Below are 17,115 nucleotides of genomic sequence, written 5' to 3' on the forward strand. Positions count from 1 at the left end.
GGTTCCTGTTTGCACATAGCACAAAATGTCGAGGAAGTGAACCGTACACAAGTTACGTCAGGTATCGTTTTCCTTACAGCACTACCTTTTGGTGTGAAATGTTTGATTGGCTGGAATAAAATTATCTTTTCTCTGTCCCTCTTTATCAGAATTGACATTATTGGAGCTCAAAACAATTAACCTCTGTTAAATACATAATTTATTATTGGGAAATTCTTTATTCATAAAGGTAAATGTTTTGAGACGCAACCCCCCTTGACTGTTTTTAGCACCGTTTTGAAACTGCTTCACATTATTAATGAATTAGAATCAATTAACCATCCTAAAATTGACGTTATCAAACAAAAACCATCATCAACATCATCTTTAAAATCATCACCATCATCATTAAGGTCGTAGGTGTTCATAAAGAATCGGGTCTTTAGCTTTTCTTTAAAGGTGCAAAGGGACTCGAATGGAGTTTGGTACTCTGGTCATTGTTCTGGCTGGTAAATAGGCCAGCAATATCCAAGCATGCATGCAGCATATAAACTCAATCAATCAACCAATCAATCATTATTTGTATAGCGCCAATTATCCTGAGACACTTTACTAAAGAGCAGACCCATTAGTTGATTTTTTTTTTTTAAACAAAGAAGCTCAAGTGATCTTCCTGCATGCTCCTGTTTGTCCTCACTGTCCACTGCAGCGTGTTTCATATCTGAAATAATTCATTATATTTTTACATCTCTTTGAAAAATGTACATACAAAAGATTCCAAACTTCATGTAGATATGCAGCATGCATGTTTGTCATGACTGAAATAAAACCAGGTAACCAATCTGGAACAGTCAAATAAACTTTTCAAAGCGGTTTTGTTAAAGGGGTTGAAATATTTCCTAAAGGCTACAGGTCTGTTCATAGTCTGCAGCGGTACAAAAGGGACATTCATCATCTCGTGTGTCGTGATCAATGGTGTCCTTACTCCACCGGCTGTCCTCCACTCACAGTATGAATGAATGAAGGATTGAAAAACAAGCAGAGTCGGCAAAAAGAAGGAAGCTTCTTTGTCTTGGAGGTCATTTTTTAATTAATTTATAAAATGTCTGACATTCAAGTATTAAAGTCATCCAGGCTCATGTTGTACTATGACACAGCTTCTCTCTCAAACAGCAGCGATAAACTTGACACACTCTGGTTTCCAGACCATCGAGGGAACAAACACATAAAAATATAAATAAATATACAGAGAAAAACTAAAGATTCATAACAAAAAAACTCCCTCAAATCAGCAGCAGATCATTCTGGACTACATATACATGTTAAAAATTGACATAGTCAAATAACAATTATTACCTAAAGTTAGTGCAAGTTAAAACAATTAAAGAAAACAAACATTTATGTCATTCTCGAAGCTCCAGTTTGCTGTCTTTGACTCTCCACCTCCAGCGCTGACATCTGTCAGGAGCAGGAACGCAGCGCAGCCACAGACCCGACTCTCTGATTTCTTCTTCAAAGGACACCGTCTTTCTGTCCAGGGTCTCCAAGGTGAAGGCTTTCCCTGAAACCTGGATGATGGATTAGATCGTTTATGTGGATTACTGGAGGATGAGTATAAAAACTCATATTTGATTTTACTGCGGTACGTTTATCTCAGGACTGTAGTTATGGATTTTAATGTTTCAAACAGTAGAAAACATATGGTAGATCACCCTTGAAATGTGCTGCATCATCAGTTTAATGACCCCTTTACCTGATCACTGATTCCAATAGCAACGTGTCCCACTTTGACCTGCCGACGTTCTCGGATCCTCAGACACTCGCCCTGCACGTTCTCAATCCAGATGTCAACACCTGCACGGAGCATGAGAGCAGTAAGTCATGAAAACAGAAGTAAACAAGCATTGCATAACACGGTGGCACAGCCCGGCGTCTCACCATCAAAGCAGTGTGAGGGGGGCTGGTTTGCTGAGGCTAACCACTCCATGTGTCCGTCTGTCTGACTGTTACATGAGGAGAAGACTCCAGAGCTCAGATCGTCTGAGGAGTGATCCTAAGAAATGAAGAAAAAGATTTTGATTTAGTCACTTTCATTGTATCCACATGTTAGGCCCATGCACACTGCATTTATAGATTCACACCTTGTCTGAGGCATCCAGCTGTGACGAGTCAGAGCAGCTGAAACAGGACGGAGGGTCATCTCGAGGTTCAGGGGACGGGGTCTGGATTATGGTGCCTTTAGCTACATCTAGTGAGAGAAAAACATGTAAGAATTAACAGCATGCTTTCATTCGCTCAAATAAAAATGTTTTATTTCCTTATTGACAAATCAGGTTCCTCTTCAAACCAATGATTGCCTTACTGAACTGATACCTTAATTAAATTGTCTGGTATTAGACTGTCCATTGTTGTCTTCATTAATGAGGGTCTTTTAAAGTACTTGAAATATGATCATTAATAAGGTAAAAATTCTCAGGCCGTCTGATTCAGTAACTCTCGCTGTTTGAGACAGGGGTGGATCAAGGCCTCCCTTGAAATTTAATCGGTCACCTCCAAATCCTAAACTATGATTGGCTACGTGCCTTGTCAGAGGTGGGACTTGAGCTGTGTTGCAACAGGCGGCCATCTTTCTTTTAATGTCAATGAAGAACATCTCCTTTTTGTTAATGCTTTAAATTGTGACTGTAGACAAACATCTACTTTTTGAGTTGTTCAAGGATTAACCATGGAAGAATTATGTGTTTGCCCATGAGTTGTGTTACTTTTTAAAGTTAAATAAACTATAAACTACTGGAATATAACATCGTTTAAATACTTGAATGTTAGCAATGAAAGTAGAAACGATTAGTGGAGACAAAATGGGTTAATAAAGGGATTTCATTGTGTGCGTATGTCTTTCCACATACTCCATGGCACCCCAGCATACTGGTGCCCCAGTTTGGCCACCCCAGTCAAAAAAGCCTTTTCCAGCTCCTGGTTTAAGGGATCAATATCCTGAAACCCATTTAATAAGTTGTAATGGCATTTTTAGCAACGCTAGCATCACGTCTCTCTATGGTAGTATTCATATTTTTACTAGTTCCACCTTTTAGTCACTTTGGCTCCAAAAGGATTGCTTCAGGAACGTCTTAACAGCTTTTGCAATACCTTTAACATTCCCAGCGATCCATAGAGATAGGCTGACTTTGAATAATAAATATATTAAGTATGGTGTATTATCTTTGGTAAAGTTATGCCTGTGACATGTTCGTTTTAAAGGCTGTAACACTAACATGCAGGGCTCGTTTGTTTTCAGTGGATCAACATGTTCGTCCCGACTCGGTGTGCATTACAGCTGCTGTATTCTTCAACTCCTAATTTATTCATAACACGCGTGTCATATCTGACAGAAGAACAGTGGTTTCAAATCCTCTGTGGCTTAACAAGCAGCCAGTGTTGACTGGTGAAATGAATACAGCAGCCCATGACTCCCACTTGTGATGTTAATATTGTACCGAGAGAGCGTCCAACCGGTTTAGCATTCCGATGGCATTGTTTGATTTATGACGACGGTTGAGATGAGTCATGAATGAAGCAGCGCATCCAACAATATCATTCTTCTTCCTTGTCAAAACAGGTGCATACCTTTACCCACAATGCAACTCAACCGCCAGAAGTTGTTATGTTACGTGGCTTATATGGCCTCGAGCAGAGACAAGCAGTGAGCTGCAATGGTTTGGTAAGCTCAGTTCCTGTAGACGCCACACCTTAGTATTTTGTATTTTGTATATTAAGAACACTTCAGAACCAACCTGATGCTGACTCATGTGACATCACTTGAGTCAATGAATGAAAACATGACATATGTAGCTTCTGGTGTCAAAACATTTTCTCAGTGCAGTACTACTACTTCAGACGGACTCAACGAGTAAAACTGATGGAGTTTTTCTATTTAAAAGACTTGGAAAATATCTGAACAAATCCTTTAAAATGTCTTTAAATGAGTAACAGAGAGAAAAAGCTCTATAGTAACTCAGAAGCCTTGTTCACACTTGCAAAAAACTCCTGAAAAACTACTGAAGTTTTCAGGGTGAGCTGAATGTGTGAACACAAACAGCCGACTTTTGGTGCGATCCATTTGATCTCAGAAGTCAGAATAAGTTCAGTACTTCATCAGGAACGGCCGCTGAAGTCAAAACTCTAACTTCAAAATGGAGGAACTTAAGTAGCTAGACTCATGGTTCAATAGCCGGCGTATAGCGGACATTGCTGCTAAGTCTGCCACCTCCACATTATACTTTTCAAGTCATGTCTTGCATCAGGAGACCCCCGCCCCACATCCCTCTCCACATGGTTATTCTCCCTCTGTGAGGTGCAAATTTGAACAACCTGATCAGGAGGATATCAGGGACAGTCCTTCTTAAATAATCTAGAAATGTTCAGGATTGCATATCAGGATACGGCTATACAGAAATGTAGCTGGACCAGATGTATGAAAGATATTTGAGACTTGTAGCCGGTCAACAAATGTGTAAACAAGCCTGTTTGACCCCTGCTGAGCAGTTTTCATAACACAGCGTTTTTCTGACTCACCATCCCGAAGGTATTCCAGCTCTGGCTCTGATCCCCATGAATCATCGTTTGTCATTTGGCCTTTTTGCAGCAAAGGGAAAAGGCCTTTGAGAGCACGGAGATACTCAGTAGATATAGAAGAGTCCCAATCTTCTTCATCATCTTCATACTCCTCCTCTTCGTCTCCTTCCTCTTCCCAATCCCCCTCATAGTCCCGGTCAGTTTTCAGACGATTTTCCTGATCATATTCCTCCTCTCCCATGTATATGTCCTCCTCTGAGTCAGAGCAGGAGTCCCAGTCCTTTTCCCCAGCAGCATAATCATCCTGCAGTGTTTTCGGCTGAGAGTCCCATTCTCTCGTTAAGGAATCTGCCTCTGGATCAAAGTCGTCGTCCGATTCACCATATTTTGAGTTATTGCTGTCCTCGTCCACTGCTGTGGTTCTCCAAGGGCTCACCCAGTACATCCCAGGTGCTGATGGGATGGCGGGGATCATGGCTGACAAAGAGCATGGGTTGTCTTCATTCTGGTGCTTGCCATGAAAAAGCTTCTCACAGGCACTTCTAATGGACCAGGGACTCAGACCTCCAACTGTGGAGAAAAATATTTATATTTAGAGTCTGTAGAGATGCAGATGGTGTCACAAAAACAGTAAGTACTTCATTCACACTCAGTTTGTAGGCTTCATAATCACATTATTCTGTGTTTCTGTAAAGAATCAGGTCTCGCTGAGTGATTAAATTAGGTTAGGAGTCCCGCAGGGATCATTCTTGGGCCCTATTTCATTTCAGATGGATTTTTATATTAAGATAGATTGAGCAACAGCAATTGAACAAATACATTGGTAACATATTTGTCCAATTGTCTGTTTGTAAGAGTAAGTCTTTATTAATTATCTCATAGAATAAAAAATGTTTATAAAATAGATCATCCTCCCAAATGTATCACACTGACCAGCTCTGAGGGCCTTGGTGGTTTTCTTCCTCAGCTCCTTTGCTGATGCTCGTCTGTCTGGCTCTTTCTGGAGTCCGGCCCTGAACACTTTGGCTGTGAAGTTGTTACAGTTGGATGGCACCTCCCACAGCGGCGGAGGCTCGTTGACAATCTGAAAAAAACAGATACAAAAAAATGTGTGAACACTTTAATGCATTACACTGTAAAAGTATTAACAATAACAATAAAGAGGATTCTCACCTGCAGACAAAGTGGGTGGGAGTAGTAGCGTATCCACGGTTGGCAACCATTGAGCATGTGCAGAAGCATACAGCAGCTGCTCCACACGTCGGCTTTGGCACACAGTCCATCCCCTCGTGCCACCTCGGGGGCCATGTGGCTCTCTGTGCCGGGGAAGGCAGCTCCTACGTCGACAAACAATGAATTCATTTCAATTTCTCGTCTTTTAGCTCTTTATAACATCACCATCTCTTCCCATGGCTCATGCAAATGATCATGCTGATTCTTTCTGTACTTGTTTCAATACATTTTTTTAAACATGTGATACACTTCCTAGAAACCCACAGAGATCCTCTTGTTTATATCTACGGTTTAGTGCGCTACATTGAGGCTTATTAATTCACATTTTGTGTTTTGTACTAAAAGGGTTGCCGTAGCATCGTTCATGGATTTCTGAGTAGTGGGATAGCCGTTCAAGTTACTTGAAGCCAAGATTAAAAGGCATAAATGTGTGCGTCATAACTAATTTATGACGCATACATTTATGCCTTAAGTCTGTAGCTGGACTCCTGTAACTCCTGAGGAGAAGTGGGGACCGGAATACAACTCAAGCTGCTTATTTCCTCCAGTAAAAAAAGTAAACATTTAATCAAAAGTACATGTTGTTGTAGGAATAGGCTGTCTTCTCTTTATTCTAATTACAGAATGTATTTAAGTAACCTGGTCCGATATTATAATCAATGAATAGTAAGTCGATGTATTTTAAATCTTGTCCCAGTTTTGTGTTGCCTTTTTTAGACCTTACTCACCCCTGAACGCCCTGCTGCTCCATCCGCTGTCATCCAAAGTCTCTGAGAGACCAAAGTCGCAGAGGAATGTGTCCCTGCAGTCTGCAGACAGCAGCACATTGTCAACTGGAATTAAATCAACACACAGGATTTAGAGAGACAGCTTGTTTTCATTCCCTGTTCATTATGAAACAGATGAGTGAGAAACCAGGGGGGCTGTCAGAGGCTCTCAGACTGACGCGTCCACGGGGGGGGGGGGGGTATGAAGCCTGAGCAGCCTCTGAACAGCCAATCTGGAGGTGACACAAGGTAACATCCTTAAAAATAAAGCAAACACACTTTTATCAACCTTTTTTTTTTATAAGGACATGATAGGATGAGACGGGTTAATTTGATGTTTTTTGGCTGAGTGCTCACAGAAAGCTCTGAGGTAAAAGACGGGCCTAATTTGGGTGGACCCCTCCTCTACTCAAACCTCTCAGCAGGGATTGTACACAGAGGTTTAGGGGCGACTTGTCAGTTTAGGATTAGGTATTCTATCTGACGGTAACCCCAGCAGCTGGAGGCTTCACTGGGCTCCCTTCCTCCCAGGATGATATCAAATCATGATGACTCGCAATTTTTCTGGGCAGGAAGTGGATGAGTTTCCTCCAGCCAATGACAGCACTCAGGTGAGTTTAGGATTGAATAATATTCAGCGATTGGACGTGATTCAAAACTGTGAATATTGCAGACGCAGAGTTTGTGGCAAAGAAGAGGAAATACAATCATAGTGAGGTAAAGCAGGTGATCCTGCGGATGCTTTCTGTTGGACAGGGAAGTGCCAAACATTAGCTTGTGCTAGCTTGCTAAATTATCAGCTTTTCCAATACAACAAATGTAATATTGTCAGGTAGCTTGCCGTGTAGGTACAAGCATTAAACACACACACTACGCCCTGCAGTGGGTGTGCACTTCTAGGGAGATTAGCCCCAGTTTGAATGTTATGTTTACAAGCGACAACGAACAATGCTACTGACGCTGCCTTTCAGGCCAGTGTTCACATTCTTTTAGCTCCGTTTGGGTCTCCACCTCTCTTTTGTGGCTGACACTGTGATCACAAGTTAGATGTCAATTTTGAGCAGATAATGTCGAGGAGTTTATCTGAGCTGTGTCTGCTGGAAACAACGCTGAGAGGAAACAAAATTGGAGGAAAGTTGAGGCTTTAAAACCAAAACAAACAGCTGAAAGATGCTAAAAGGGAAACATTTTACGTTGCTGCTAAACACTGGAGAATCCCTCCCTCATACACACCCAGAAAAAAGGATGTTCTCTACAACAAGACAGTACCTTTGACATCCAGGTGAAGGACCCTTCTGTGGTGCAGGTGTTCTAGCGCCCCCAGTGTCTGATGAAGGTAGTGCAGGGCCAAATCCTCAGGCAGCGTATCCATCTCTTTTAGGAGCTGAGCCAAACACGCTGAGGAGGTTTGGATAAAACTGTTATTTGTTGTTTTATGTGTAATTTAATTAAGTTACATTCCACCTCAACTGTACCTGGCTTCAAGTCCATGAAGAGCACGACGTTGATCCCCTCCCTCACAGCCCCAAACAGCTCGACAACACGAGGACAGTTCAGAGCGCTCCACGTGCTCACCTCCTCGCTGCTGAAGTGACTCAGAGGGATCTGAGATCAGCGGACAACAATGTGCACAAAAACATCTCAGTAACTCAAACATGATTTTTGCTGCTCAGGACCAGAAGTGTACTGAGTTTGTTTTGGGTGTTTTTTTTATCTTCTCATAAATGACTCATTGTTCCTTGGCTTACCCTCTTGGCAGCACATTTGAACCCCGACTTTTTGTCCTGAACGCAGAACACGTCACCGTATGAGCCGTTCTGTATGTGATGAAGAACACGGTACTCCTCTCCCTCTCTGTACTGACAGCTGTCGGGCTGAAGCTGCTGTGGGAGACAAAAGTATGCAGCGCCAGAATAAATGAGAACCAGGCTGAGAGAAAAAGAGCAGCAGTAAAAGGGTTAATAACTCAATCGGTGATGTCACAGCAGGTGTAGTACATTTACCAAGGGTTAGGGTTCATTTGATGCTGTTGTGCTTCTAAAGATAAAGATATGTGAAAATACATTTCTGTATAAAACCAAGGCAAGGATCAAAAAAGGATCTGTAAGCTGTAATAAAAGCTTCCAACAACATTTTGACTGAAGAAGATCTGTGAGATCAAATCGCTGTTTTTTCAATTAAATTAGCTGAGATGTGGGGCGCTGGTGGCACAGTGGTTAGTGCGCGCGCCCACCATGTATGGAGGCTGTGGTCCTCCGAGCGGGCAGCCCGGGTTCAAATCCGATCCGTGGCTCCCTTCCCGCATGTCTCTTTCCCTGATTTCAGACTCTATCCACTGTCCTGTCTCTACAATAAAGGCATGAAAAGCCCAGAAATAAATCTTTAAAACTAGCTGGGATGCTTTTAAAAACAATGTGTGGATCCTTATTTGATTTTTGCCTTCAGTTTGGTTTTTGATCTAGCCCCTGTGGAAGTTTTTCTTTGCATGTGCGTGTGCATATTCGCAGGGCCGTGTTTGAATGAATGGCCAGGGGTGGCATGGGCCCCCCCTGAGAAATCTGATAGGCCACCCCAGGTGCCACCACAAAAATCTGGCTATTTGCCCTTTCAGAAGAAGCGACTTGTGTTAAAACCAACTATAAGGTGTTGGAAAGGCTGCAAGTATTTTTCTTTACATATCATTTCTATTTCATAAGACAGGTTTATAAATAATGTCCGAATTGCAATGAACTAACTGGCAACGTGTTGAGACCAAAACTTTGCAAATTAATGTATTTTTGCAATTTAGACCGTGCAGGAGTTTGCGTGCAAATCTTTAAAGGCAGAATGTGTGATATTATACACATAGATTAAGCAGAAATCAAGTCTATCCTGTGTAAATGTGTCTCTGAGTCATGACTGTCTACAATGAGGGAGAAGCTCGAGTCCCGCTGGCTGTGTTGTTGTCAGAGCCGTGTTTACATGGACGGGACGGCCGGCTCCTCCCCTTGTGTATAAAAGCTGTTTTAGTCAAGAACTAGAGAGAAGAAGAAGAACATACTCACTGATTATTTGGAGGTCATTTAAGAGTTTTTAGATCTCGGTCATTCTGCGTCAATTTATATGCAATGTGAAGCTACGAGCTAACTAAAGAGCGCTAACATTAGCATGCTACAATGCACAACAATGTATAAATAGAAAGGGTTACTGAATGCTTTATGGAAAATGTTGGAGCTTGTTGCATAATAGGGATGAAAAGTCGTGACATCTTGACCTCAGCGGCCTCAATTTCAACCAGTTTTTTTAAACTTTAATTTTCCTCTTCTGAGCCCTGTGGCATCCCATTTAAGAGTTCAACTAAATTACCGGAGTTCTCTTTCTGATCATGGCTTACATCAGTGATTGTGATGTTTGTTTTCATTGTTTTAAACCTTCCCAACTCGTCAAGAGTAGAGTTTGATGACTGTGGCTTACTATGTAGACATTTTTATAACCAGACAATTTAGATAAAAATGATCTGAACGTCTTACATGGTCAAATATAAGCCCTTCATTTCCTGGTTTTCTGCTCCTCCAGCCGTTCAGAGTCTGTTTTATTAAATCCACGAAGAAAGGTGAAACAGAGAGCTTCGGCATCTGTGTCACTCTGCCTCTGAGGAAATCCAAAACTGTGTCACTATCACTCGTGTCATCAAAACCAAAGGCATTCTGGGAAATATTCACAGAGCTGAGCGACTCTGTGGAGTCTGTCATTCCCAGCAGGCTTTGCACACGCCCTGTGGAGTCAGAATCCCACTCAGTGTGGGAGTAAGAGTTAAAGCCGGACACATTCATGAGGTCAAAGGTCAACTTTGAGCTCCTGGCTTCAACCCCTAAACTGTCTGCTGCGCGTGTGACGTCGTCCGCACCGCAGGACGAGTCCGACTCGCTCTCATGAGTGCAGATGGATTCAGAATCCCGCTCCAGGCCGCAGTCAGAGTCCGAGCATGCTCTGTGCTCGCTGGTGGACGAGTCCTCTGCGTCTCCTGATCTGTCCTCCGATGGAGACACATCTGCACAGCTGCAGCCTCCATGCGCACAGAGCCGCTCGTCTCCATGACTACAGGAGTCCGTAAACTGAGGAGGAGGCGGGATGATCTCTGCCGACTTAAGCCAATCAATCTCCTGCACCCAAAGGCCGCGGATAATCGGAGGTTCTTCCCCCACCTCCGGGATCTGTCTCCCCGACTTCCTGCGCTGTTTCCTCTGGAGGTGGTGGTGCGGGAGTTTGCCGGCCACGTCGACGTCTTCATCCTCAGAGTCACTCATAAGAGCAGCTTCCTGGCTGAGAAACCTGCAAATGAGAGGATGATTATGTCATGTTTGGAGTGCTAACACATGAACAACAGTTTGAAGGATTAGCACACAATGAAATTAATTATGTTGAAGACAATTTGAAAGACTTTTACTAAGTCAATTGAGTTCCCCTTGCAAAGTGTTTGAGCTGTACTGGTTGCATTTAGCTCTTTCCATCAGGCCTCTAAAGTTTTGATTTGCCCTCATAACAGCAGTGTTACATTTCTGACATACTAAAGGGAACTGTGGATGGCGTTGACAGGTACCTGTGCTTTTTGAGCAACTGACACCTTGAGTAAGGGCGCTGTGTTTTTGTGGGGCTGAACTCCTGAAAGTCTTCACCTGAGACACAGAAATGTGACAAATTAGAACAAAACAGTGGTACAGTGGTTAGCGCTGTTGCCTCACAGTAAGTAGATTCCTGGTTCAAATCCCAGTTGGACAGGTTGTGTGGTAGTTTGCATATTCTCCCTGTGCATGCGTGGGTTCTCTCCAGGTACTCTGGCTTCCTCCCACAGTCCAAAGACATGCTCGCTAGGTCAATTGGTCATGGCCCCAGTGATTGATGTTATGTTTCAAGTCTTTATGCTAAGATAATCTTTATGCTAAGCTAATCTACTCGTTAAATCCAGACCTCTGCAGACACCTCATCTAATTCTTAATAAAGCCAAACAGCAAACATTCCTCATCAGTGCTTTAAATGTTGAATCTACAAAAACAACTGATTTCTACGATTTCACAAATGGGAATCAAAAGCATCTCTTATCGTCCATATTGGATAACTTGAATGAAGACAACTGATCCACTGACCACTTCTTGTTGCAGTACACTTAAAGACTTTATATGTGATTTTTTTCCAGCAGATGTCGCCCTTGAGCACCAGCATGAAATCAAAACAACTCGCGCTGCATTGTTGTGTTAGCATGCTAATGCTAGCGATCTTTATTATGCTCGTATCTTCACACTGCATGTAAATTTACCTGAAATGAGCGTGATCTAGAAACACAGTTAAGCAGTGAGTACAGTATGTTATTCTTCTTTTCTCTAGTCCCTCAATTAAACAACTTTTATACACGAGGGGAGGAGTCAGCCGGCCGTCCAGGCGGTGTAAACAAACTGAAGATAGGACTCTGAAAACTCTGAAAACATCACAGACAGTGGGACTCGGGTGTTACACCCATTGTAGACAGTCATGACTCACAGAGTTATTTTCAGAGGATAAACTTGATTTCTACATTTAAGTCTTTAAAGTAATCATACATTTTGGATTATTTACTTAAAGCACATCATGCCTAATGTATCAACACAGGTTCTCATGATGCAGAAAAGAGAGATTCAAAAATATACTTAAAAAATCCAGCATGCATTTATTTTGAATGATGATAGCAGCAGAAACAAAGCTCTATTCCTGCTGTCATTCAGTCCTGTCCTCACAGTAATGATTCTCATGCTACATTTGTTGCCCCCCCCCCCCCCCCCTTACTCTCTGCCTGAGCGACGATGGACACACAGTGATCCTCCTCGGCTTCCTCCCGCCCCTCGGTGACCACGTGTTTGGCCGTGCCGTGCTGCATCACTCGGCTCAGATGGGGGGCGATGGCCTGGACCAGCGAGTCCTTCTCCTCCTCACAGCCCTCGCAGTCCTCCTCTTTGCCAAGAAACGTGAGCTCAGAGCCTCCGGTGACGATGACGAAGGGCGTGTTGGAGTTAAACATCCGCGGTATGGCCATTTCTCTGTCACTGTCGCTGTGCATCAAGGATGAGAGAACTGGAAGAGAAAAGGAAAAAACGCAGACGTCTAAGAACGACTAAAACACTTCAGTATCTGAGGACGTTTCATCTGTCTTGTAGGTGAAGTGAGGAATTAATTTAATTCTTTCATAAGTTTTTAAACCCTTGACAAGTCAGCTAGCTTATTTCTCTGTTCAGGTCCGGGTTAGACTTCTTCCATCTTTACACCATGATCACATTGTTCATATTTGTTGTCATTATTTTAGATTTAGGATGGTTACTGGTGCATCAAGCTAACCTAGAAGACACATTTCATATGCGCAGTGATGCACTCAGCTAACTTGTTAGCATGCTAATATGCTCACATTGACAATGTTATTGTTCTGTTGTTCAACAGATAAAGCGTTAAAAAAGGCAAGCTAGCTTTGGTACAATTTGCTAATTGGCATCAAAGTCAAAGTACAGCTGAGGCTCATGGAAACGACCTTGAATCTTTGCATCCATTGGTTGGGAGCGTGCCTATGCTCCCACAGCCCTATGCTCCCACAATTCCTTTTTCATGAATTTGTATCAGTTAACTAACCCTAACCCTAACCTGTGGTAACATAGGGCCTAATTTTGAGAAAATCCTTAGAAATGTGGGAACATAGGGCTGACGATTGGTTGATGATGACCTCGTAGTTACATTAAAAGAAAGTCATGACGGTTAATCATCTGAGAACCATGAATATCCTTCTTACATATTGTTTATTAATCCAGGACACGCTGAGATACTTTAACTGTTCTTAGTCTCAACATGGACACACTGATGGAGCAAGACTAATGTTATCGACTGTTCTAAGAGAGTTCAGCGTAAGTTCAAGCAGGAAGACTGTTTTTTTATTCTCTCACACATTCACTTGTTTGGCTTCATTCCTCTCGTCCACTCCCTCCGTCTCTCTGCTCTGGTGATCAGCTGATTTGGGGCGTTCACTCTTTAGGCAATGATCCAACCACAACCTCTCTAAACCAATCATCCTGCTGATTCTAGTCTTCTGACGACTGAGGGTCACACCTACACATTCACACATTGGTGGTAGAGGCTGCTATATGAAGTGACCATCAGTATTAACTCATCACATTCACACCGGAGCAATTTGAGGTTAAGTGTCTTGACCAAGGACACATCGGACATGTTGCTGCAAGAGCTGGGGATTGAACCCCCGACCTTCCGGTTACGAGGCAACCGATGCTACCAACTGAGCCACAGCCGCCCACAGCTACATCCAGCTCATCCTGAAATGTGTGAGATCACCAAACTGTATGAATGCAACCAATTGATTTGTTCAATTCATGGTGGAGCAGGATGATAATTCAGAGGATAAAAAAGTCTTCAGGATTCATCCTCTAGGAGCCAGGATTGACTTCTCAAGATCGGATGCCAGTTTGTTTTTTAAAAAAGTTGTTTTATTGAACTCTGTACCAGATAGTGAACCGAGGAGACATGCCTGACTAACTTTAGCAACTATAAAGCAAAAAATCCTCTTGATAAAAAAAAAAAAAAAGGAAGTGTATTTTCTTGGTCAGCATTTTAATGCGATGGCATTTGCGTCGGCGGGGCGTGAATGAACAGACACCAGCGGTAAGCCGGGTAAAGGTGAGTATAAATAGCGCGCAGAGATTTTTGGCACGCAGCCGCAGAAGCAGCCGCCGCATGCTTTCCAACCGAGGCGGGCCAGCTGTCTGAGTCTCTCTTCCTCAAAACTCGCCATGTTGACAGCCAAACGCTGGAGGGATCAAAACACACACGCACACACACACACACACACACACACACACACACACACACACACACACACACACACACACACACACACACAGAAGGACCACACTCGTCCTAAAGTTCTCACACTGAGGTTGTCATGATACCACTCTATTAGAAATCTAATCGATACCTGTTTGGATACCATGGCAACAACAAAAGAAGAAGTCCTAGGCACTCCACATTGAGTCATTTCTTGTTTTTAACAACCAAATATTGCAGGCAAACTTCTGCAAACTGTCTTAATTGCACAAATATGTTGGCAACGTTTCTGGAAACAAACTGTTTTTGTGCAATCAAGACAGTTTGCAGGAGTTTGCCTGACTCGTTCCTCTCCTAAACACCTTTCTTATTTTAAAGCTTTGATACTTTTAGACACTATCGATCAATAAAATAATAGAGTTTGATCGCTTTAAAACAAGATATCCAAAAAGGATCGAATATCAGACATTTTGACAACCTTATCCCACACACACACACACACACACACACACACACACACACACACACACACACACACACACACACACAGCCTGAGGGTTGAGGAAATATCTGAATCACCTCCCTTACATAGTGTGAGGACGCTGAACTGTTAAAGCTCGAGGAAACACAACTAAAACTAAAAACAGGAAACATGTTTGACAGGTGAAAGAAAAAGATCTACACTTGAGATGTCAATGCTCCCAAAGTCAAAACTTTAGGAGTGAAGTTTAACCTCTTTTAGGTTTATTTTAGGCCCAATTGTTCTCTCAGGACGTGCAAAAGACTGATCTCCCAAACAACGCCATATCACCCACGATGCATTTCTAACTTCACTTCCTCTCTTCCCTCTCTGACCTGATAAAGAGGACACCTCCTGTTATAAAGGAGTCAGGCTGACACTGTGGATTAAAGTTGCATCAAAGTGAAACTCTACACCAACAGAGCACATTACCTGAGGTGGGGACGATCAGTGGTGTGTGTCCTGTCTCAGGTTCAGGTGAAGTCGCTCTGGTGAGACTGTGATAAGAAACACAGAAGAAGAAGAAGTTTCCTGCCTCTCTGTCTCTCTGCTCGTTCTAAGTCATGTGTGCCACAGTCTGTAACCTACCGGCTTTCTGCCCCCTGCAGCCTCTGCTGATTGGTCGACCATGTGTGAGAGTTATGAGATCTTACACCTCAGTCACCCCGCTGCCCCCCCCCCCCCCCTTGCACAACACCAAACACCCACCGCCCCTCCAAACAAACTCCAAACACCGCCACCCACACACAGCGGCCTCTGGATACTGTTCATGCCCTCAGTGACACTCGCCGCCTGTGTTTGGATCTTTTAGTGTCTTTAAAGTTTATTGTAATTAACTGAAAAACAAAACTTTACATCAAGGACAATAACGACTAACGAGCAGATATGATGCAGAAGGTGACTTAAAGAAGACTTTGTGATGACCTGTGTTGGTTTATGTCTTCATATGAACATGTGTATATGCACATTCATTTATATTTTCTGTCTTCATTGTGTCCTTCTGTATTCTTCTCGTTTGTTATGAATGGGAAACTCCTTCCTTTAAAGGCTTTATATTTATATTTTTTGATCCAGTAGATGTCGCCCTTGAGCACCAGCATGAAACCAAAAAAACTTGCGCTGCATTGTTGTGTTAGCATGCTAATGCTAGCGATCTTTACTATGCTCGTATCTTCACACTGCATGTAAATTTACCTGAAATGAGCGTGATCTAGAAACACAGTTAAGCAGTGAGTACAGTATGTTATTCTTCTTTTCTCTAGTCCCTCAATTAAACAACTTTTATACACGAGGGGAGGAGTCAGCCGGCCGTCCGGGCGATGTAAACAAACTGAAGATAGGACTCTGAAAACTCTGAAAACATCACAGACAGTGGGACTCGGGTGTTACACCCCAAGTGTGAAAAATCACATATAGAGACTTTAAGGGGCGTGTCCAGATGTGATGGCACAACAGAGCGTCTCTTATCTTTATCGATATGTTTTTTTTCTTCACATTTCTAATCAGATAATAGTGATGCATGTTTAGTCACTTTGAGAACACACAGATAATGTCCGCTGTTGATTGGCAGCTGTCCATCCCTCCAGCAGCACATTTGTTGCTCGACTTGACGACGACTGAATCTACACATTCCTGTTGGGAATTAACTAAATACCAGAGGAGGGAGTGTTAAGTATGTGTGTGTGTGTGTGTGTGTGTGTGTGTGTGTGTGTGTGTGTGTGTGTGTGTGTGTGTTTTAGGGTGGAGGTCCCTCTCCTCCCTGGTAACATCTGAACTGGATCAGCTGCTGACCAATAGTGAGGCTGAGCAGGACGTTTTTTCTTTTTGCACACGTCAAAGGCTTTTTGTCACTTCAGTCCTCTCTGCTGTTGGTGGGTCAGGTCTGCTAAACATAGAGCTGAAAATCCTCACAGAGGTTACACGGCTTCTCCAGGTCTCCGCCTCTCACAGAAAACTGACACCTGGAGTTCGATTGATCGATAAATGAACGACGATCATCATAGTTTTTGATCTGTAACCACTTCCTGTTTATGTGGTTATGTTGATGTGGCGTAACCTCTGACCTACCAGAAGGTTCTGACTTTGTTTCAAAATAAAAGCAGGGTTGAATTCAAACAGCAAGTTAAGCACCGTATAACAAAACAAATTTTATTTTGAAATGCCAAATAATGGAGTTTGATTCATGTGATTATAAATGTGATTAATCACGATAAAGTG

At 42.8% G+C, this 17,115-nt stretch overlaps 1 protein-coding gene across 3 annotated transcripts; it reads right to left on the reverse strand.

Moving 5' to 3' along the window:
* Positions 1-1,125: 1,125 nt before the first annotated feature.
* Positions 1,126-12,660, reverse strand: LOC132955620 (mitogen-activated protein kinase kinase kinase 14). Of its 3 annotated transcripts, none has more exons than XM_061028534.1 (14): positions 12,348-12,660; positions 11,131-11,206; positions 10,061-10,862; positions 8,300-8,431; positions 8,027-8,156; positions 7,821-7,949; positions 6,513-6,617; positions 5,725-5,888; positions 5,485-5,635; positions 4,552-5,121; positions 2,121-2,227; positions 1,918-2,032; positions 1,733-1,833; positions 1,126-1,547 (listed from the first exon to the last, which is right to left on the reverse strand). In XM_061028534.1, exons 1-14 carry the CDS (start codon positions 12,616-12,618, stop codon positions 1,383-1,385), a joined length of 3,018 nt encoding a protein of 1,005 aa, XP_060884517.1. In that variant the 5' UTR covers positions 12,619-12,660; the 3' UTR covers positions 1,126-1,382. The 3 variants fall into 3 exon arrangements, with proteins under 3 accessions (XP_060884517.1, XP_060884516.1, XP_060884518.1); XM_061028533.1 differs by having other exon boundaries at positions 8,300-8,434; XM_061028535.1 differs by lacking the exon at positions 11,131-11,206 and having other exon boundaries at positions 1,127-1,547; positions 8,300-8,434; positions 12,348-12,465.
* Positions 12,661-17,115: the final 4,455 nt, after the last annotated feature.

Source organism: Labrus mixtus, chromosome 21 (assembly GCF_963584025.1).
Source record: "Labrus mixtus chromosome 21, fLabMix1.1, whole genome shotgun sequence".
Classification (NCBI taxonomy): domain Eukaryota; kingdom Metazoa; phylum Chordata; class Actinopteri; order Labriformes; family Labridae; genus Labrus; species Labrus mixtus.